Source organism: Chionomys nivalis, chromosome 16 (genome assembly GCF_950005125.1).
Source record: "Chionomys nivalis chromosome 16, mChiNiv1.1, whole genome shotgun sequence".
Lineage (NCBI taxonomy): Eukaryota > Metazoa > Chordata > Mammalia > Rodentia > Cricetidae > Chionomys > Chionomys nivalis.
The window spans coordinates 64,165,177-64,189,386 of record NC_080101.1 but is presented as its reverse complement, the minus strand read 5'-3'; the positions used below and the strand labels follow the sequence as shown (position 1 = coordinate 64,189,386).

General features: G+C 36.4%; 1 protein-coding gene across 8 annotated transcripts in view; it reads right to left on the bottom strand.

Moving 5' to 3' along the window:
• The window catches only part of Ralyl (RALY RNA binding protein like), an 806,300-nt gene that overhangs the window by 87,723 nt on the left and 694,367 nt on the right, over positions 1-24,210 (bottom strand). For all 8 annotated transcript variants that reach the window (XM_057790445.1, XM_057790446.1, XM_057790447.1 and 5 more), the window contains one exon: positions 18,715-18,878. In XM_057790445.1, coding sequence (XP_057646428.1) covers positions 18,715-18,878 — 164 coding nt within the window. The remainder of the gene's footprint in view (positions 1-18,714; positions 18,879-24,210) is intronic.

Below are 24,210 nucleotides of genomic sequence, written 5' to 3'. Positions count from 1 at the left end.
GAAAGAAAACAAGACATCAAATGGACCACTTGGAACACAATTTACGATGCAGTACTTCTCAAGAGTGTCTTATAAGATTCCCAGTGAATCATCAGTTTCCTGTTACAGCTAGTTATTCTGAAATATTTCATGCTTTTGCTAATTAGAAATGAGGACACTTACTGACATTAGAAACTGATAATCTTCTAACTCAAGGTCACATAAAAAGAATCTGAAAACATTTTCAAAAGTATAATGTCAGGTCCTGATTTTTTTAAATCAGGAAAGTAAGAGAATAATCCTTCAATGTAAAATTGACATGGCTTAAGGAATACCTGTGTTAATACTACTTTGAATCCCGTGTTGGTCTGAGAGAGAGAGAGTGAGAGAGAGATAGACAAAATGCTCCTGTATAGCCCACCACTCATGGATAGCCATCAGTGATATTTTCAAGCCAGTTGTTTGAGCATTGATGGAAACAAAAATCTAACATTTGTTCTTGAGAGAATAAGCTATTGCCTGAGTAAAGTGGCAGTGTGTACATAGCAATCCTTATGCCATGGGGCAGGTGGAAAGGAAGCACACTGGTACTCCTCCCAATTATTTTTACATTAATTTAATTTATGATTCATTTATTTATACATGTTGAAATAACTTATCAGTATGTTTCTCAAGCTACTCTTGAACTCATCATCTTCCTGCCTCATGAGTGCAGGAATTACAGACATGAGATACCGTTTATCACTGCACCAGTGTATGTGTAGCACTACGTTCCACTCTAGATTTTGGATGTCAATCTGGTTTCCAAAGAGAAAATGGGGGCTGATATGAACAACAACTTTTCATTTTGTTAAGTAGTGTTGCTACAATCCACAAATATGTGTTGGAGATTAAGCTCAGTGTTTGAGCGCTTGCCTAGCAAGCAAATGACCTCAAGTTTGTTCCCCAGAAATGGAGAAGAATAAGTTAAAAGCAGGTGTGGAAGACAACACATATTTTATTACCTCCTTGCCAATAAAATTGACCATATATTTTTAAGAGGCTTAACTAAAGGACAATATCATACTTAAATAATAATTATTTTTATAAGGGGAAAGGTTCAGGGAATGCCGTGTACTGGGCATGACACAGCTTGTGCAATCAAGATTTCACAAACACTGTACTTGCCTTCATTGAGCCCATTTAAGCCTGGGCCTGTCAACAATCAGTCAGGGACTGAGATGGACCCTACTCCTGCCTGTTGAGTTATAGGCCATTAGAAGGGGCAGACACTGTTTTCAGTTCTGTACCCACTTGTAAATTTCACACAATAAATCTGTGGTTACACAAACCTCCCTTGTTAAGTGCAATGGTCTACTAAACAAAACCAACCGGCATGAATGTGGAAAGAGATGAAGCAAAGGTAGGAGGTTAATGGGGTGGGGGAAATGAAGAGTGGATGGGGAATGAGAGTAATCAGAAGGCACAAAATTGTTAAAGAACAATTTCATAACAAAAGTTAAGGATACATAATATTATAACTTCTTTGAGAAATTTAATGCACTGTCCTTATTTTTCTTATCTGAAAACCAACCACAAGTAGTTTTGCTATGGGAGAGATCATAAAGTCAAACAGACTCACGAGTCTCTGAGGGTCATTAGATAGTCTTTGTGTACCGAGGCCTCAATGCAGAGCTGTGTTGCTTATATAGGATACACATACATCATTTTTTTGCCATTTTATTTATAATCACCCCAGCTTAGTTATTATCCTGAAATTTTGGAAAAATGTGTTGTTTGACATTTTTGTCTTCAAAACTTTTGAAAAAGTATTAAAATAAAATAAAATATATTTAAGCTTATGTATTTGTCAATTAAGATATATGAATAGTATAGAATTTATAATGCAATTTGGTCTTAAAAGATAGAGGTTTTTTTTTCTCTCCAAAAGGAAAACCTTCCTCATTATTAAATCAAATTTTAAAGTAATTATTTTTCTTTCTAGTACAAAGTACTTTGTTAGATACAAACTGCAGGAAACCAGAGTCTCCTGAAAATTCTGTATTAGAATTGCCCACCTAAAAGGAGAACACACTTTAAACAGTGACTCATTCTGAATGTCACTTACTTCAAACATCAAAGAATCATTGTTGAATTGCAGCTAAATTTGAAAACCATCATCTGTCACTATAAGAAACTGATTCTGCTTTGAAGACTGATATTTATTTCCTATCATGGAAGCATATCATGTAGTTTTACTTAAACCTATCAGATTTAATAGAAAATATTTTATCAGATAGCGGGTTTCAGTGATATAAAATGAAACTGTGTCTAGAAACTAACAGAATCTCTTTCTCATGGAATTAGTCAATCCTTAGCTGTAGTCAACTGACTTCAATTTATCATATTAGAAAACATAAATTGATAAGTCACAACAGCTTACATTATTAAACCTGCATTAGAATGCATCTAGAAAATGGGTTTACAGATAGGAGAACCTGTAGATGTCCAGGGAGACAAGGTTGAAGGTTTAAATTTATACCAGTGTTTTGTAAGACCGGTGAAGGATTGTATTAATATTCTATTCTAATTAACATTATTGAAGCTTATAAGGGTGTACATTCCATTAAAACAAGGAAACTTGCAAAGTTCTGTCTTCTTTTAGGGCCCCAACAAGTAATAATGAAATGACTCTCTGGCTGCCTGTCACCTCCAGACATGAAGGTATGAAGTGCTGACAGGGGTCCTAAGAGCAGACTCGGCTTACAATGCTGTCTGTCTCTCCCAGAGTCATGGGAGACAACTCCTCATCTTAGTGCTGTATGTGGAGAAAGGGTTGTCCATGCCAAGACTGTGAGCCCCAGTTCATCAGAGTCAATGTCTGTATCCAGATGGTACTGGTTTCGTGCTCTCATGGCTCCTTCCTACAACGTAGTCCCCCAAAGGGGCCACCTCTGCTCCTACTGTTGTTCTAACTCCTGTCCGACTTGCTTTTTACCCCTTTCTATCTGCTAATATTTTCTCTGCAACATATTTGCCCACTGTAAAATGTTAGTTAATTCATTGATACAGGCACTCTATTGTGACTCTGTATTTCTAGACTAAGAATTTTAGAAGTTGGTCATGTTAGTAATTGTTTTTTCCAAAAACTACATGTTAAATAAATAACACAGATATAGGTCCAATATATCTGTCTTCACTTTTATTTACTCTTATTTGGCCTTTTTTCCCACTCAGTCTAGCTTTCTTGTAAATAGTTCTTAAAGTAATATTTATAAATCATCAGTCTTGTGCTAAACTGAAAATTTCCAGAATCTTTACTATTTCTATGGCAAGAAAGATAAGAAACACATCCCTGAAGAGTGTTCTTATATAATCCCAAATGCCTTCTTTATGATTTGAGTTTGAATGCATGTGACCCAGCTTGTGGCATTATTTTGGCAGACTTCATAACCTTTAGGAGATGAGATATGATTGGCAGAATCAATTCCTAGGCATGACCTTCATATGTTTGTTTTGTTCACCTCATGTGTTGACCTCTTGTTTCTTGATCATCTATGGCTTGACAAGTTGTTCTCTGCCATATGCTTACCTGCCATGATGTTCTGTCCAATACATGGTACCAAATAATGCAGAATCAAGTAGAACCCTCTGAAACCCCGAGTGAAAATCAATCTTCCATGCTTTGTTTCTGTAATATGGCCACAGTACTTGAAAGTAACTAATGTATAAACACAATGCTTCAAAATGATATCTAGGATTTTCTGAAAGTGCATTTTCACCTTTCTATTCCACCTCTTGTTTAAGTCAACCCATCTTTTATAGAACAACTTCCTGTTAAAAAGGAGTTTTCTTCAAATCTGTGTGCTTTGGGGACATGAACTGTCTCTATCTGTGTATTTCAAGCCTCTACTTTAGCGGAAATAAGCACAGCTACATAGTGCCGTGCTCGGAGAAACAGTAGGACCAATAGGTGGTAAAAGAAGAGCTTATTATGATTCATGCAATGCACTGTATTAGTGTGTAAACATGGTTCTCCAATCAAAGGTCTTTTCTGTTTCCAAATGTGTGTCTCAAAATTTTACCAAGATTTTAGGGTTTAGACTTGTTTGTGTATGAATTCCTGCTTTACAAACCCACTGAAGAGTGAAAATCTCACCTGCAATCTCTTTAATGGTGCCTCACATTTACTGCTGCACTTTCACTGATTATCAACTTCCTTTTGCATGTCTGTACTCCATACTAAGTGATCCGTTTCTTGCATGAATACCTCTTGATTAGACACTCAGGAAATTCAACAGCCCCAATTTTCAGTTTTTTCTGTATGTTTTGATAGTCTCCCTCATCCTTCTACTGATTGCTTAGGTTCCTGACTTGAAAGTTTAGGAATTAAATCAGTGCTGTTTATTTAAAAATGACTAAAACAGCTTAAAAAGAGACTTTATATCAGGTAAACTGCCAAAGAAAAAGTCTTATCACAATAAGCCAGGTTCTGAAAACTTAGAGGTAAATTTCAGGGTAGTTGTGGGACAGGGATAAATTAAAAAATGTACCCGTCCTTAGGCTCTATAACTAAAGTGCATCTGTGGAAAGAGTGCCTTCAATTCTTTCTTCCCTGTTACCACATTAATAATAGAACATTATTCAGTGTTCGGACACATTAAACAATAAATATTAGAAAATTTGCAACGAAGGAGAGAGCCACTATGGGGTTAGGGAGAAACCTGATGTTAGAGAATTTCCCAAGAATCCACAACAATGACACCAGTTAAGACTCCTAGCAATAGTGAAGAGGGTACCGGAATTGGCCTTCCCCTGTAATTAGATTGGTGAATACCCCAATTATGATCATAGAGCCTTCATCTAGCAACTGACGGAACCAGATGCAGAGATCCACAACCAAGCCCCAGGTCGAGCTCCAGAAATCCAATCAGCAAGGCAGGTTAAGATCATGATGGAGAAATTTACAGATACAGCAGAACCAAGCTAGTGGAAATGCATGAACTCTAGACCGATAGCTGTGGAGTCTCTATTGATCCAAACTAGACCCTCCATACAGTGGTGAAGATTGGGCTATCTGTGAGGACCCTGGCAGTAAGACTAGGATCTATCCCTGATGGATGAGTTAGCTTCTTGCGGCCCATTACCTATGGCAAAATGCCATGCTCAGCCTTAATGCAGGGGGAAGAGGCTTATTTCTGCCACAACTTAATGTGCCAGACTTTATTGACTACCCATGGGAGCCCTCACCAGTGTAGAGGAGTGCAATTTGGACTTTGAGTGGGGGACAGGAAGTGGGTTGGAAGGGCAGAACTGTGGATGGAATGTAAAATAAAATTAATAAAATAATAAAAAGAAAAATAGAAGTCTCTTTGATGAGGTCACAACTGTTTTATTTTAAGTGTTTGATGTATAGACAAACAATATTAATGGAAACAGATAATTATAAATCTCCCTCCCAGAAGGTGAGGATACAGCACTGAACAGGAAAGAGAAATTTTCTACAATTATAGAACTCTTACCTGGAATGGAAGAGAGCAATAAACAAGCAGACACACTGTACATAGAGATAAGACAGAAGTAATGGAGGGTTTGATTTTGCCATTACATTAAGTATATTATATTAAGTAGTAAGGAAATTTTCAGTGACAGGATATTTCAACAGGTATCTCAGTTAAAGGAGAAAGCAGGCAGAGGGGTTAGAGGCTGGTAGATAGAACCAATATAGAGCAGAACAGTACATACAGGATGGAGAAAGAGTATAAGCAGGTGTTTCAGGAAATGAAATGAATATGTCTGGAGGAAAAACAACAAGTGGAAGGAGACTATAAGAAATCAGTGAGTGAAGCTGAAAGAGGAGGTGAACATTGATTCTGGAAGTCATAGTGGCAACTGCTAGACATCTTAGAGCACCATACTGAGTTGGAAAAGTTGGTAGGATGATGGGCAGAATTAGGGATTCACTGAAGCTGAGAGAATAGTTCAAGGGTGGTGTGATAGTTGACTACATTGAATTAAGGCACTCGTGCTAAGTAGGGTATCTTAGCACAGGTGAAAACTGGGTGGCTGAGCATGTGACTATGGAGTTTAGCAAAGAGATCAAACGGAAAGAAGAAGCGGTGAGCAGATAAGAGGTGGTATACTCAGTTAATATGCACAACAACTCTTTTCTAATATAAGTATGTCCACTTGTTTATGTTACAAGGTGTTTTAGGAGAAGTAGTACTGGCATCTTCAAAGGAAAACTTCTCTCTGCATAAGTTATCCAATAAAAATTATAAAGCATACAATAAAAATAAGTGTTTGACCTATTAAGTATAACTTATTTTTCTATGTATAATTATAGTGTCTGAGTTTAAAACTACTAAATAACATCCAAAGACTGATAATTGAAAACTGTACTAGATCATAAAATACCTTAACTTTTGTGAATGGAAGACCAGTGTTTGAGAAAATAGGAATCAGTTTCCATCACACAGATAAAGTGAAGTATTTTCCTAAAGTAAGATTGTAGAATTTTGTTAAAAAATAAAGTCATATCAAATTACTCTAGATCTGTTTTCTGTAGAGGAAATTTATTTTGTGATAAATATTATTACATTTTGATGTAGTAAAAATGATTATTGGGCCTTTTTAAAATGTGAGATACGATCTATAAAGGAACTTAGGCATGCAGTATGACACCATCTGCCTACATGTGCATCTCTGATTTATGAAGTGAAAAATAGTTCAATTTATTTTAATCACATTTGGATCCAGTCTATTCAGAGACAAATAGGTCTGTAAATCAATGGTTCTTATCCGGGGGTGACCTTGCCCTGTAGTAACTATGCTGCACTTACTTAAGACAGTTTAGGATGGAGGGTGATATCTAATGAGAATTTGATCTGTGGTTATTTTACAATGCACAAGCTATCACACAATCAAGCAAAGAAATATTTGACAAAATAAATAATAAAGTGCTAGATTTTTGAAACTCTTGCTTTCTTGATTATAGTGTATATTTGATATTCCATATTTAGCATTCCTAATGCTGCAAATCTACTTTTTCTGCCCTTTTTGATACTATAATTACATAATTTCTATTTTTAACCTTTCTTTCTTCCAGAACTTCCCATAGACCCTTTCTTGCTTTGTTTATAAATCCATAGCTTCATTTTACATTATTTGTTCTTAAGGACATAATGTTATATGTATACACATATCAATCCCTAAATATAACTGGTTCATTTTATATAATGTTACTTATATGTATGTATTCAGAGATTATTTGGAGGTGAAGTATTTTTTAGTAGTAGTTTGGTGATAAGAAGAAAATCTCTATTATTCAGGTGTGTCAACAGCACAACCCAAGCAAAAGTCAAGGTGGTTGGCAGATATTCGGAGGGACTTTTAGGTGACCCAGGATTCTATATCATAAAGTGGGTAGATATTTGTGTTAGATGAATTGAGTGGACCATGGAACTAAGCTTGAATTAGAGAAGGGGCTTGAAGTAAGTGATAGTCTGTTGTCCCACATCACCGGCATCATATGTGATGTCAACAATTTATAAATCTTATGTTTGTAAGCCTGTAAGTTTTACTAATACTTAATAATATTTATTTATAATTTTTATTTCTGAAACCTTTGGTACAATATCTAAATATGAAAATAAATTTTCATAGAAATTAATCACTCCTTCCATTCTTTCTGTTTTGTCAATAAGAAGCCAGAGGATGTAATTTCCATAATCTATTGGAATCAGATAAACTGTACATGAAGTTTAAGGTAAAGTCTGGGTCTCCTAACTATAAACATTACTACATTCATTGTGTGATAGGTAAGTTTGACAATGTAAAAAATATAATAGTCAGTTTATTTTTCTTTCTTTATTAATTATTTAATCACATTATTTATTTCAGGTCCTTGAAGAAAAATGATAAGCATTAATTTTTCTAATGTGAATTTGTGGAAATCTTACCTGTGATTTCATTTCATCTGTTTCTGCATCTATATATTTTTCCTTTCATTCATTTATTTTAAGGTGATTCAATACACAGAGGCTATTTACCAATCTTGCAAAGATTTTCAAAAGCTAAACTATGAAGTATTTTGCTAAAATAAGTAGAAACATTTTTTTTTTGTAATTGGGATTTTATTAGCATCCAAATCTGTTCAAGTCCTGATTTATATGCACTGCCATACTCAACAACATAATATTAAACATAAGATTAAAGCTTGTGTTGTTCAAATGTCTTTATCTATGATATTTATGTAAATATATGCAAAAATTACTATGTTTCTCAACTGAGGTACCCAGCTTATAGGAAGTGCACTATTGTTTGGGTAACATTCAAATAGTGGTTAAGAATTGACAGTGTACATTGGGAAAAGATCTCATTTCTTTTTTTCTTTTTTTAAAAAACAAGTGGAAGCAATTATTATCCAAAGAATTTCTTAGGAATGAAACTACATATATTACCATATATTTATTCATAAGGTTTACAGATTCCTAATAAAATTTTCTGTATGTTTCTATAATGAGAAAAAAAATGAAAAATTAGGCCATTTTTGCTCACAACTGTCTATCAGTTATCTACTTTCTGCATCTGTGCATCCAGCATTTGTTTATGAAATATTTACAAGCAGTGACATTTACTCCTCATGACAACTATGGCCATCATGTATTCTTAAATACTTTTTGAAATACATATTATTAAGGTTACTTTGTGGATTATAATTGATTATAAGAGAAGTAATATGTTTACATTACATACAACAGAAGCAATGCATCAAGTTTACTGAAGAATGACCAAGATTATGTCTCTCCGAGTTTCTATTTACCCCTAAGCCATGAACTATTTATAGTGAACTGTATTCCTGAACTCATGAAATTTATAGTTGATGTGAAAAGTATGTAAACAACTTATTATAAAATATAAGAACATAAATACATAATATAATGAGAAATAAGTGAAAAGATCCTATTACTTGACAACAAAACTTCCTCTCACTATAATAAGACCATCATATAATAAGTGTCTTTAATAAAGGGTCATGTTTACTTTTGTTTTGTTATATTATGTCCTCAGTGTAATGTCTGTTTCATGTATGTAAAATGAGGCTTAGCATGTGATATGTCCTGATGAATTGAACTTGTGTAACTAGATAAAAATTAAAAAATATTTTTTATGGGATTTGGTTATTGATTTTAAAAATAGCCATAAATTATGAGACAGTACACAAAAGTCTGTTTTCTTTTGAACTTTTAAGAAAAGGGCAGGATTTTACTCCATCTCTCAGACTGACTAAGCATAATCCATGGCTCATTTTTGAGCTTCTTCATAGCTAATGATATAGTTCGTATTAACTGTGAAATAAATGAATAGCAAAGTTAAAATTCAAAAAGAAAAAAAATAGTTTAGTAGCATATTCCACAAATATCTGAGAACACTAAGCTAACTACATTCCTATAAAAATAAACACATAAATAATGAACATGAATTATGGGGCTTAAATCCCATAAATTAAAGATAAATGCCTGGTTTGTGTTTATAGGATGGTGGTGACCTCAAGATCAGGAAGGTCTACATTTGGTCCCAGAGTACTTTTACCTAAACTGGAACTTAAACACAGAGAAACTGCTAATGGTGGTTTGTAAGGTAATACAATGGAGCTGGTGAAAAGTTTCTGAAGATAAGGGAGCATTCTCAATTAAAACTACATGAACATGAGTTTAGAAACCTTAAGGAAAGTCGAACATGATGGAATTTGCCTTTAATCACAGCTCTTAGGAAGCAGGAGTAGGCAGATCTCTCTGAGTTTGAGGCCAGCCTGGTCTACAGAACAAGTTCCAGACAGTCAAGGCCACACAGAAAACCCCTGTCTCAAAAATGTAAGGAAACAAGCAATGAAACCCTGAAGTAAGATTTCAATTCAGCTCAGAAAATGTGTGGTTAATAGTGAGGAAGGGAAGCCTAGGCCAGATGTTTCATGGAAAACAAGGATTCTGGATTCTTATTTGGTCACTGGTAGTAATTTTGATTTTTTGGTGTTAAATTGGCGAAGATGTTGCATCCTGGTGCTGGGATAGTAAGAGTAATATTAGTCAGAGGTCTGTAGAGCAGATAACATTCTTCTTCTGAGTTACCCTGATTATAAACCAAGGGAGAAGAGTCAGGGTGGGGCCGTTGACTTACGAGCAGGACTTATGCTCATAGGCTTTTATAATTGAACCATGGAAGTACTAGGTCCTTCCTGAATGCTAATGGAGCTTGGAAATGTCTTATGGTATGATGTTTAAAAATAATTTTGTTTAACAAGCATTGCCAACAGTAAGTATTTGCTTCATATAAAGTTATAAGGATAACTCTACGATTAGATTTCATTTTGAAGATGTGATATAAAACACAGCTTAAAGAAAGCCACAGCAACTACTATATTCTACACACAGTAATTTCTTTTCCCACAGTTTTAACAACATAGTATGCAGTAACAATAACAGAATTGGTAAATAACATGATTTAACAGAATGTGCCTAAAACTGTATAAATAAGTAAATTTTTCCCTTTGAGAACTATGAAAGGCATAAATATTGCTTGAATTTTCAAGATAGAAACTAGAGAAATGCATGCAGGGATTGAAGTAATTAAGGGTTACATGTTCAGCACACTTTGGAACACACATGCTACTCCAGAACAGTAGGCAGGCAGTCAGGTCTTTTCTCTCCGTTGAAACTGACTCTTGGAACAGTGTCTGATTTTATTCTAGGTTCATTGACTTTTATAAACTTAATTCAAATTACTTCTAATAGGCTTTATATAACTACTTTGGCTAACTTACTTCATTGTTTTGATAGTTTCAAAATCTTAGTACATTCATGCTTGGTCCTGGAGAGCAGATGGATGGGGATGCTTCGTGTCTCTTTGAAAATATTAATGATACTTCTTTGGGTAATGTTTATTTTCATTATAATGACATGATTTTTTAAGAAGACTCAAACACAAGAAGTCTTACTATTAAGAAAAGCAGTCAATAATCATCTATTATATTTAATTGGACTACCTCTAACTTCTTGTAGATGTTTTTATAATGATCTGCCACTTATTTTGTCATTTATGTTAACAGAAAGATATCAGCTGTCCTTCCTTTCACTCATTTTAGACTATAAATTAAATTAATGGAAGATATTGACAAGTTCATTCTTTTTCTTCAGAGGAAAACTTTGCGTACAAAGAAAATGCAGCTAATTTTCATGGGCATGCATGTCTTTAATTTGATAAGGTATCTGTAATATAAATCTTTATTTTATGTCTGTGATAGAAGGTTGGACAAGTTTGTCATTTGAAAAGGAACAGAAATACATAAAAGAACTCTAATCTTATTTAGCCTTTTCAATTGTTTTAACTGAATTTATTTATTTATGATTTCTTTATGTTCAAAATTTCAAAATATTTCTTATTATATATACTTATATACATGTAATATATAGTATATATATAATTTTACAAACATTAATATCATATTTATATAGACTGAGTACACATATTTTGTGTACTGAATTCTGTCTGTGTGTGTGTGTGCATAATCACTGTCTGTATTACTCTATTGAGCAAGGGTAAATTATCAACATTTCTCAAGTTTCAAACTTAAATAATATTTAAGTCTGCAAAGTTCAACAATGACACTGATATCTTGTGTTGGGTGTAACCAACATCAATCTCATTGGATGGGAGGCACACTCAGCAAGAAGTAATAAATGTCTGATACCATAAACCCAGTGATCATTCGATTGCTGATGAAGACTTGGAACTTAGAAGAGAACCTACTTCTGTTACTTTCTATAGCCAATATAATGTTTAACTTTATTCTAAGTGCTTATCCTGATACCAACATATAAGTGTATCTCTCATCTCTCATCAAAGAAACTTCTTTTTCAGCATATGGAGGTCATTCAAGAAAGCCACAATTGGTCAAAATACAGAGAACAGCTGGGCACAGAGTGCATATGCCCCAGTTGATATGCAAGTCCTGTGCATAAATCTTAGGCAACAAGGAAGAGGAAGCTGAAAGTGTATAAGGGCAATTGGATTGGGACATCTGCTATGATATTATATCTTGTATACATCAGGCCAGCAAAACAGCATCCACAAAATATCAACAAAATAGTTGTTTAAATAAAGTGTGAACAATAAGAACATCAAGAGATATGCCAATGAAGATAGGGAAACCTCTCAAAAGATATTATCCCTAGATGAAGAGCTACTGAGAATTAATGCCTACTGACAGAAAGATAACCAGTATTTCTCAAGGATGAAGCCCTCTATTTGGTTATTCAATACCAAGTGGTCAGCTGTGAACATATACACATACAATCAATAGTGATGGACTCAGAACACTGTATTTATGTATATATGTATGCAAATAAATTATGGCCTCTTTTCATTATTTGTTGATATATATATATATATATATATATATATTCCTAAATACATAAACATGACCTGTTAAATCTACATAATGTCATTTGTATGTATTGTTCCAAGGATAATAAAGATTTATTGGTGAATCACCAATTGATATACTCTTCCTTGGCCCAGAAAATTTCTGCCATTCTCATCATTCCTAGTTTCCTGTACTTGTTCTGTACTTGTTTGTGCAGGGTTGAGACTGTGTATATTTTTATTCATCCACATTAGCATGTCTATTGGTGTTATCCTTGTTCTGCTCAGGTCTAGGTAGTCATGTTTGTGAGACTTTATGGGTATAGGTCCATCCTAGGAGACACAATTGTTACAAACTCCCTGATATTCCAGGTCTTACATTCTTCCAGACTCCTCTTCCGTGATCCCTGAGCCTTAGTATGAGAGTTCTATCATGGATATTCATTATTGTGGCTTTCTGTAATGATCTCTGTCTCTGGCAGAGATGTTTCCTTGATGAGGGTTGAGGACTACACATATCTATAGGCATAAGGGCAAATATTTGGAATTCTTTTAGTGGTTATGATGATTTCATAAAGTGATTGTAGGTTCTTCTCCAAGACTTATGATATTGCTAGACCCAGGGAATAGACTAGGTTTCCACTACCAGGTGAGTATGATTTTTCTCTTGTTGAGTGGGTCTTATGTGTGAGTAGAGTGCTGTTGGTAACCACTAAGGTATGCATGTCACTACTGCACTCTTTGCATTATCATTGTATGTATTCATGGATTTCCTAGATGTTATAGCTCTATAGGACTTTTGTTTATCTCCTTCCTTGTAAGTTTGCATGGTGCCATCTGGTACCATGAAAACTAGTCCTCAGGGAGAAGGTATTCAGGTCACTTTCAGCTCAAGGGGCTCTGGGCGCTCTTTCTGGAATGCATGGCGTTTTTAACATTCAGAGGACAACCAAGGGCAATAGCATTAACCTACAATGTTTTAGAAGTCTCTTGGAACCCGGGACCAACAATTCAATAGAGGGCTTCTTTGTGCCTGGTGATCTCAAAAAATGAAAAATAATAATTGTGATCAAAAGAGAGGAACTTTAAATTTTTAAAAAGAAAAATATTTAAAATGGTTGCCAGTCATCATTATTCACCTTTGGAAAATTATCTCAATAATGCCCTTTACTTACATGATTTTTATCCTCTGCAGAAATCAGTCATATTAAAAATTTGGAAATAACAAACATTACCTGAGTTATAATATTAATTTCCACTTCTTAAATTGTCAACTCATTAAATAATGAGAAATGATTATCAGTAAAAGAGTAAAATGTATACAATTCATGTTTACTCAGATTATGCCAATATAAGAGTACGGTTTTTCACTTTATTTAGAACTTTAATTTGTGATTTAAGTTTGTAAAACTTGACTATTTCTATAAGTTAGGATAATTGTACAAGAAAATAGATAAAGCTGTAAACAGTCACGCTGAGTTGAATAAAACAGAAAAAAGACAAACATTGTATATATTCTCTAATTTGTTGATGTTAGCTTTGACTATTCATATATATATATATATATATATATATATTTCATTTTAAATACACACTGAGACAATTTTACCAAACATGAAAGAACAATAAAGAAAAGAATGGATAAATAAACATGCTCAATGCCAAGAATGGGTTACTCCTTCTTTTGGTATTATTGGATAGTGAGGTCCTATATTTCCCCAAATCTTATAGGTTATTGCCATTTCTCTTATTTACCCTCCATAACTTGATAGTGAGAACATATTGCTGACCATATCTCACACTTGAATCATAGGACACATCGAAATCAAACTGATACTAATCTGCCATTTCACCGTGGTGAAAGTTGTTGTCTGCTTTACTGAAGAAGAAAAATTTATTCATCTATGAACCCCGTGAGCTATAATACTATAAAACCTGTAAAAGCATATCTGCAGTTGCAATATTGGCACAAAGATCCTGGGAAAAAGCACTTCTTTTCTGATTGGGTTTAAGTCCCATTCCACAAGATGAAACACATATCTGGTATAATTTTTAGTTGAAGAGCCTATGTATTGATTAGCCATAAGAGATGGAAAGAAAATAATGCTGGTGTTTTGTTAAACAAACATAATATTAAGTAATCACCAATTACTTATCATTATAACCAGAAATTATTGCCTTTCTCAAACCTCACCATTAAATCATCAATTTTAAGTAGATGGTGATTAACACAGAGATCTACAAGTGGCCAAGGTAGACAAAAAAGGGCTTCAGAGTTCTCAACCCTAAATAGAGCATATATACCACACTTTTTTTTGAATGTTCAGATATCATGCAGAAAAAAGGCAGAAAGAATGTAAGAGACAGAGGAGATGGAAGTAGTGTCTTCTGGACACATCAATGCAGCTACACATATGAGCTCACAACAGTAATGACAACATGCACAAGACCAGTACAAAGCCAAGTCAGACCAAATCCTTGAATGGAAAGGGTATATGGGCATGAACTCTCAGTCCCTGGATAAGAAGCTTAGAAACTGATTCTTCCTGGGAGAATTAATGCCAAGTGTGTAGCTTGGTGAAAGTCAGTCATTAATGACCACTTATCCACAAATATTTGACCAACAAGAAGTGTTCTTGATGGTGAAAAATGTAAAATGTTGGGATTATTGGAAAGTGGGGGTACATCTTTGAGGAGTTGAGAGATGAGGGGAAATATGATCAAAATATTTGTAGAAAACTTTAAAAAGAAGTATAAAAATAAAGAAAAAAGTTGGAAACTTATAGAAGACCCCAGCTCTGAACTCTCCTTGTCTCTCGCTGTCTCTCTGTCTCTCATTCTTCTGTCTCTGTTTCTCTCTCTCTCTCTCTCTCTCTCTCTCTCTCTCTCACACACACACACACACCATACACACACACACAGAGAGAGAGAGAGACAGACAGACAGACAGACAGACAGACACACACACCTTATCAACACAAACAGAAACAATGGCAAACACTTCCAACATAAGAATGAGGCAACTAGCCAGGCAGTGGTTGCACACACCTTTAATCCTAGCACATGGGAGGCAGAGGTAGGTGGGGTAAGTAGATCTCTGTGTGTTCATGACCAATCTGGTCTACAGAGTAATTTCCAGGACGTACAGGGCTGCTACACAGAGAAACCCTACCTTGAAAAAAGGTAGTTGAAAACATTACTAAACTGACTATATGTAAAAGACTTTTAGCTATAGAAATAGACCTTTAGTTGCTCTCTTGGGCCAAACTCAGCAGCATGATGATTTAAGGAATTTAAGGAAACATTAAAAAGTGATAAAGTACTCATGCATTAAAATACATTTTTCTAGAAGATATGTTGAGCCCTAATTTCTCATACCTTGAAAACATCTTAATTGTGAATTGGCCTTTCCAGAGAAAACATGAAGTTGAGGTCATTAAAGTGACTTAATCCAGTGAGACTAGTGTACATCTAATCAGGGAGGAGAATGTACATAAAGACACAGAGAAGTGCACTGTACTTGAGTCTCAGATATCCCAGATATGCAGCCTCTAAATTCCTAATTGCTACAACTTTAGAAAATTGATACAAGAAGCAAAAGTATAACCCAGCAATCCAGATGGAAAGCTCAAAATAAAACATTACACAAAGTAAAATTCAATACTAAAATAGCAAACGGAATATTATGTTTCATAATATTTACAGTTCTCCAGTTAAGAGCACTCGCTCATTTATATAAACTCAGTCATTTATTCCATGCACCACACTTCTGGGATGTGACTTCTGCCTTTGTTATAAAGATGATAAATGGGCTAAGAAAGAAATCAGAGAAACGTTATTCTTTATAATAACCACAAACATCATAAAACTCAAGTTCAACTGTATCAAAGACTTCAACATAAATCAAGCCACACTGAACCTCATAGAAGAGAAAGTGGGAAGTAGCCTTTAATGCACTGGCTGAGGAGACCACTTTCTGGATTTAACACCAGTAGCACAGGTACTGAAATCAACACTTGATAAACGGAACCTCCTGAAACCGAGAAGCTTCTGTAATAAAAAAGTCATAGTCAATAAGCCAAAATGGCAACCTACAGAATGGAAAAAAATCTTCACCTACCCCACATCTGACAGAAGACTGATCTCAAAAAATATACAAATAACTAAAAAAAAAAATAGACATCAAAATACCAAACAATTCAATTATAAAATGGGGTACAGAACTAAACAGATAATTCTCATCAGAGGAATCTCACATGGTGGAACACCACTTAAGGAATTGCTTAGCATCCTTATCCACCAGGGAATATGCACCAGGGAAATGCAAATCAAAACGACTGTGAGATACTGTCTTAGACCAGTAAGAATGGCTAAGTTCAAACACACTAATGAAAGCAAGCTTATGTTGGAGAGGCCATGGAGTAAGGGGAACACTCTTCCATTCTTGGTGGGAGTGAAAATGTGTACGGCCACTTTAGAAAACAGTATGGCAGTTTCTCAGAAAACTGAGAATCAATCTACCTCCAGACTCAGCAATATTACTCTTGGGCGTATACTCCAAGGATGCATACTCATACCAAAAAGACATTTGCTCAGCTATGTTTATAGTAGCATTATCTGTAAAAGCCAGAACCTGGAAACAACCTAGATATCCTTCAGCTGAAGAATAGATAAAGAAAAGGTGGTACATTTACACAATGTAGTACTACTCAGTGATAAAAACAATAACATTTTAAAAATTTCACACAAATGAATGGAACTAGAAAACACCATACTTAGGGAGGTAACCCTAATATAGAAAGATAAACACGGTATGTACTCACTAACAAGTGGATGTTAGACATAACGCAAAGGATAACTAGCCTACAGTTCACAATCCCAGAGAAGCCAAGAAGCAATAAAGACCCTAAGAAAGACATACATGGATCCCCATAGGAAGGGGCATTAGACAAGATCTCCTGAGTAAATTGGGAGCTTGGGAGGTGGGTGAAGGGTAGAAGTGGATTGGAGAGAAGAAAAGGAAAGGGGGAAGGAGAACTTGAGGGATCAGGAGGGACAAGTTGGGAAATGGACAGAAAGGGCGAACAAGGAAAGAAATGCCTTGATCAAGGAAGTTATTATGGGGTTAGCAAGAAATCTAGCAGCAGGGAAATTTCCAGGAACCCATGAGGATGACCCCAACTACTAAGCAATAGTGGAGAGCATGCCTTAACTTCCTTTCCCATGTAATCAGATTTATAACTGCCCTAATTATCATCATAAAACATACGCCAGTAACTGTTGCAAGGAGAATCAGAGATTCACAGATAAACACTGAGCTGAGCTCCTGGAATCCAGTCATAGAGAGGGAGGGAAGGAGTGCTAATATGAGCAAAGGGGTCAAGACTATGATGGGGAAACCTACAGAAATAGCTAACCTGAGCAAGTGGGAGCTCACTGACTCTGGATTTAGAGCTAGGGAACCTGCATATGACTGACTTTCTTTCCCCTCTGAAAGTCGGTGACAGTTGTATGACTTGAGTGGTTTATTGGGCCATGAGCAGTGGAACCAGTGAACCTTAGTACATGAATTGGCTTTCTGGAACCCATTCCTTATGGATGGATACCTTGCTCAGCCTAGATCCAGGGGTGAGGTGGGGAGGACTTTGGTTCTGCCTCAAGTGATGTGAAGGACTTTCTTGACTTCCCATGGGAGGCCTCACTCTCTTTCTCTCTAAGTGGATGGTGGTTGGGTGGAGGAAAGGTGGGAGGAGAGTACTGGGATTCATATGTAAAATAACATTGCCTTAAAAATAAAAAAAAAGAAAGTTGGCATCTCTACATTTTACTGACTTTTGAAATGATGTAAGGATCTTTAATATATATTGAAATATATATTCAGTTGTATATCTTTCCTAGTAACCTAGGATAATTGTTATGTTTCAATAGTTTTCTTGTATCATTTTTCCAACTTTAATCTTGAATATTCTAATTATAAAATATTCAAAGCACATTTTATTCATGTTTTTTGAAAGGAAAGACTATGTATCCTTTTAAAGTGACAGTGCTTCTTTATTAAAAGCAATATGTTCTATTTTCATGCTTTTCTCTATCACAGACCAACTAGGCTGAAAGTTCAATGCGATTTACTGTGATAAAATTCTATTAAAATAAGTTCTGGGTTACCTCTTTATTGTCTGTCTACCTTAGTACAATGTGGTAGAATTCAATAATAGATAATTATTCATGTTTTTATATTAATAATTACCAGGCAACCATTGACTATAGGCCTTTATTAATGATGGCTATTCCTATTTTTATTTGCAGAAAAACAAAACAGGGAGCGTTACTTACATTTAGAGCCTGATGAAGATGACCCACCAACAGTAGATCTGGAACCCCCTTTCATGGAAAAGACACCTTTTCCCCTACGTGTGGTGGTAACAGCCACTCTGGGACGCTTCAGGGGGATGACAGCTCGAGGAGGTGGAGGCACACGCCCATGATAATCAAACAGCCTTCACAAACACAAATGGTTGAGTGTTAGTAAGATGCCTAAATATTCTTTGAAACAATTGTAATTATTCAAAGAATACTCTTGTAAAATTTTGTTGCAAGTATATATTTTACCCTTGTTTAGTATTCAGACAAATTATTTATAATTAGTCAGTTTATTTTCAGGAAGCAACAGGATGCTTGTTCTGAATGTTAGAATTTAACCAGATTCTGAACTTTTGTAATATAGGAAAGGAGCTTTGCTGTGATAACAGTATGAAATCTGCCGAAATCAGACTGACTCAGTGTCCTTTGATATATTTCTTTGCTTGAGTAAATAAATTTACACTAACATTGAACATACACTTTGGATACTTATACATACATTGGGCACTTATTAAATTTACTTGAGAGTACAATGATTATACAAAATCATGAGCAGAACTGCAAAAAGAAATTCTCTGTGTGAGGGAAAAAATAGAAATAAAATTAGCTTAAGAAGAAAGTATAGGAACCATATTAAATTTTGCCCTATTTCTCACGGTGCTGAAGGTAATCTGGGGCCACTCTGTGGCTGAGGCTAAAGGAAACAGAGCTAGCATGAGGGTACAGGTGTTGACTGAAACACTAGAGGGAACTGATAATTGTTTGTTCAAATCATTGTTCTGAGTGCTTTTCCAGCTATGTAAATTAAAATGGAGACATTTGTAGAGTAAGTTAGTAAAATGTTTTTAACTGAAAAGAAAATCAGTTAATTCCCTACTATGACTAAAAGAAAAGCTAATATTCATCACAGCCATGTATTTCTACTGAACAGCAAAATGAATACAGGTATATGGATTTTAGCTCACATATGTAAATATGTCATTCAGAGATTTGAATGATTCATATCATCACTTCTGCAAACTCATATGCAGCAAAATTTTATATGACAGCATATTTGAGAATATAACACCTTAGGGAAAAATGCTTGCTTATATTTATTAATTTATTTTTTTTAAAAAAATATTTGCCATCAAATAAGGTATGTAATTATATTACCAAGAACAAAAGGAAAGATATTATTGATTTATATTTATGGTTGTTATATATTTTATTTTGACACTATTACATGAATTTTAGTTTTGCAATTGATTTAAAGCAGTCAATAAATAAATCAATATGAAATCCAGAGAATAAATTGAAATAAAATTCAGAGAAGTGAAATTAGAACAGGAAGAAAATAACAAAAAATTCACAAGAAATTATTTTATAAAAGTATTACTTTTGAACATATACTTCTGAAAATGTTATTTCTTTTTTGAAAATAATATAGAAAACAATAAAAGCATATACTGGTTTTTAATAGTTTGTTAAATACTTACAGCTATTACATCACAAAATAAAAGGACAACACTTAAGTTTAAAAGGAGCTTTTTAAAACAAAGATAATCTCCTACATGCCTAGAAAGGAAAAGAAGTCAAATGTGGTAGAGATCAAGAGAAACCCTTTCTGTGTAACTGGCAAAGTCCAAGACAGTGGGGACCTGCAGGCAAAGAGTAGTGGATGTCAGTACCCTAGGGTTCCCTTCAAAGTTCACAGCTGGAAGAGCAGAAAGGGGTTATGAGTACAGGCCATACCAGCAGAGACCTGAAAACCAGAAGGGTCAAGAAAATCTACCCCTCATTTCAATCACAAAACAATGCGTACATTAGTTATTTGTAAGATGAATTCATAGTGGTCCCTAAGTGAGGGGGCCACAGCACCATACCCAAAACAATCAACAGGAAGAAAATAGGATATTTTGTTCATCTCTTCAAGTCAGAAATTATCATTTGAGATAAAAGTTTCCCCTCATTTTCCATGTGCATTAAAGAGGTTCATTAAGTAAGCAAACCTACTCGTTGTGTAAAGATAAGCAGAGCACAATGACTCTGGGGATTCAGAGAGATAAGAACCCCGATGAATTGATGAGAAAATGAACCTCCACACTCATTATTAATCTAATTGCAATGCTGTTTAACTTTAAAAGACACTTTCTAGGTCACTGAAACATTTGTCAATGTGTTGTAACACTCTACAGGCTGTGTTCCACAACCTTTGTCTGATATTGGGCATTCCAGGTGGGTCCCTTCTCTCATTGTCCAGTGGCTCTCTTTGTCAAAGATTCACGAGGGATTTTCACCAATTAATTCTGCCACTCTGATGTGACTGTGGAAAACATTAGAGTTTAAGTGTTTTGTTGTTTGTCTCCTACCTCCTGGCAAATTCTCCTTCATTAAACTGCTCTGAACAACAGTGAAAGTACTTGTTTTCTTTTCTCATTACAGACCAGGAATAGCCAGCATGCACAGCTTTGTATGATGGTATGTCATGTTAAATTAACTCAGACTTCACAGTGTCGAAGCTCTTTTTATTTTATTTGATTTTTATTGAGCTCTACATTTTTCTCTGCTCCCCTCCTTGCCTCACACCTCCCCCTTTCAACGCTCCCTCAAGGTCCTCATGATGTCAATTTACTCATGAGATCTTATCTCTTTCTACTTCCCATGTAAATTAGATCTATGTAAGTCTCTCTTAGTGTCCTAAGAGAAGTTGCCTTTTGTCTTAATGACAGTGTCCTTTGCATTACAGAAGTTTCTCAGTTTCAGGAGGTCCCATTTATTCATTGCTGCTCTTATTGTCGTACTATTGGGGTTATACATAGTAAGTGGTCTCCTGTGCCCATGTATTGCAGACTACTTCCCACTTTCTCTTCTATCAGGTTCAGTTTGGTCAGATTTATATTGAGGTCTTTAATCGATTTGGACTTGGGAGTCAACCTACCTCAGGATCCAGCAATATCACTCTTGGTAATATACCCAAGAGATGGACAATCATACTACAAAAGCATTTGTTCAACTATGGTCACAGTAGCATTATTTGTAATAGCCAGAACCTGGAAACAACCTAGATGCACCTCAATGGAAGAATGGATAAAGAAAGTGTGGAACATATACACATTAGAGTACTACTTGGCAGTAAAAAACAGTGACATCTTGAATTTTGCATGCAAATGGAAGGAAATAGAAAACACTATCCTGAGGGAGATAACCCAGACCTAAAAAGATGAATAGGGTATGTACTCACTCATTAGTGGATTCTAGCCATAAACAAAGGACATTGAGCCTATAGTTCACAAGCCTAGAGAAGCCGAATAATAAGTTTTATCCAAAGAAAAACATGTGTAGATCCTCCTGGAAATTGGAAGCAGACAAGATCACCGGGCACAAGTTGGAAGCATGGGGGTGGGGGTGGGGTAGGAGAAAGGGGAGGGGGGAGAGAGAAGGGAGAAGGAAAGGATTGGGGAGAGCTTGGGGGAGTGGGAGGGTTGAGATGTAGGAAGGGCGAATATAGGAGCAGGGAAGACTGTATCTTCATTAAGGGAACCATTTTAGGGTTGGCAAGAGACTTGGCTCTAGAGGGGATCCCAGGTGTTCATGGTGATGTCCCCTGCTAGGTCCTTGAACAGCAAAGGAGAGGGTGCCTGACCTGGCCTTGTCCCATAGTCACACAGATGAATATCTCAAATATCACCATAGAACCTTTGTCCAGCGATGGATGGAGATAGAGACAGAGACTCACATCAGAGCACTGGACTGAGCTCCCAAGGTCCAGTTGAAGAGCCGAAAGAGGGAGAAGATGAGCCAGGAAGTGATGACCGCAAGGGTTTGGTCTACCAACTGAGACAGTGTGCTTGATCTAATGGGAGCTCACCAAATCCAGCTGGACTGGGACTGAACGAGCATGTGATCAAACCAGACTCTGAATGTGGCTGACAATGGGGGCTGACTGAGAAGCCATTGATAATGGCACTGGGATTGTTTCTACTACATGTACTGGCTTTTAGGGAGCCTAGTCTATTTGGATGCACACCTTCCTGGGCCTGGATGGAGGAGAGAGGGCCTTGGACTTCCCACAGGACAGGGTATCCTGCCCTCTCTTAAGACTAGAGGTTATCATTGGTGTTTTTGATTTTAGATGGTATCAAAGACACCAATGATAGCCTTTGCTGGAGAGGATGTGATGTAAGGGGAACACTCATCCATTGCTGGTGGGAATGCAAATTTGTGCAACCACTTTGGAAATCAGTGTGGCGGTTTCTCAGGAAATCTTGGATCAATTTACCCCAGGATCCAGCAATACCACTCTTGGGAATATACCCACGAGATGCCCTATCATACTACAAAAGCATTTGTTCAACTATGTTCATAGCAGCATTATTTGTAATAGCCAGAACCTGGAAACAACCTAGATGCACCTCAATGGAAGAATGGATAAAGAAAGTGTGGAATATATATGCATTAGAGCACTACTCAGCGGTAAAAAACAATGACATCTTGAATTTTGCATACAAATGGATGGAAATAGAGAACATTATCCTGATGGAGATAACCCAGACCTAAAAAGATGAATATGGTGTGTACTCACTCATTAGTGGATTCTAGCCATAAATAAAGGACATTGAACCAATAATTCATGATCCTAGAGAAGCTAAATAGGAAGGTGAACCCCCCCAAAAACATGTAGTTATCCTCCTGGACATTGGAAGTATATAAGATTTCCAGGCAAAAATTGAGAGCTTGGGGGTGGGGGTGGAACGGGGGTAAGGGGAGATGGGGAGAGAGAAGTGAGAAGGGGAGAATGGGGAGAGTTTGGGGGAATGGGACAGTTGGGATGGAGGAAGGGTGGATATGGGATCAGGGAAGTATATATTTTAATTAAGGGAGCCAATTGAGGGTTGGCAAGAGACTTAACTCTAAAGGGGTTCCCAGGTGTCCAAGGAGATGTCCCCAGCTTGTTTCTTGGGCAGCTGGAGAGAGGGCGCCTGAACTGGCCCTATACTACAGCCACTCTGATGGGTGTCTTGCATGTCACCATGGAACCTTCGTCTGGCGATGGATGGAGATGGAGACGGAGACCCACATTGGAGCGCTGGACTGAGCTGCCGGGGTAGGATGGGGAGCAGAGGGAGGGAGAGCATGGGCAGGGAGGTCAGGGCTGCAAGGAGGCAGGGCTGCAAGGGGTGCGCCCACCCACTGTGACGGTGGGGCCAATCTGGTAGGAGCTCACCAGGGTCAGCTGGAGTCGGGCTGATGGAGCATGTGGTCAGGCCGGACTCTCTGAACTTGGCTGACATGGAAGGCTGGCAGGGAGGCCAGGGACAGTGGCACTGGGTTTTGTTTCTACTACACGTACTGGCTTTGTAGGAGCCTGGTATGTTTGGATCCTCACCTTCATGGACCTGGATGGAGTGGGGAGGACCTTGGACTTCCCACAGTGCGGGGAGCCCTGACTGCTCTTTGCACTGGAGAGGGAGGGGGAGGGGGAATGTG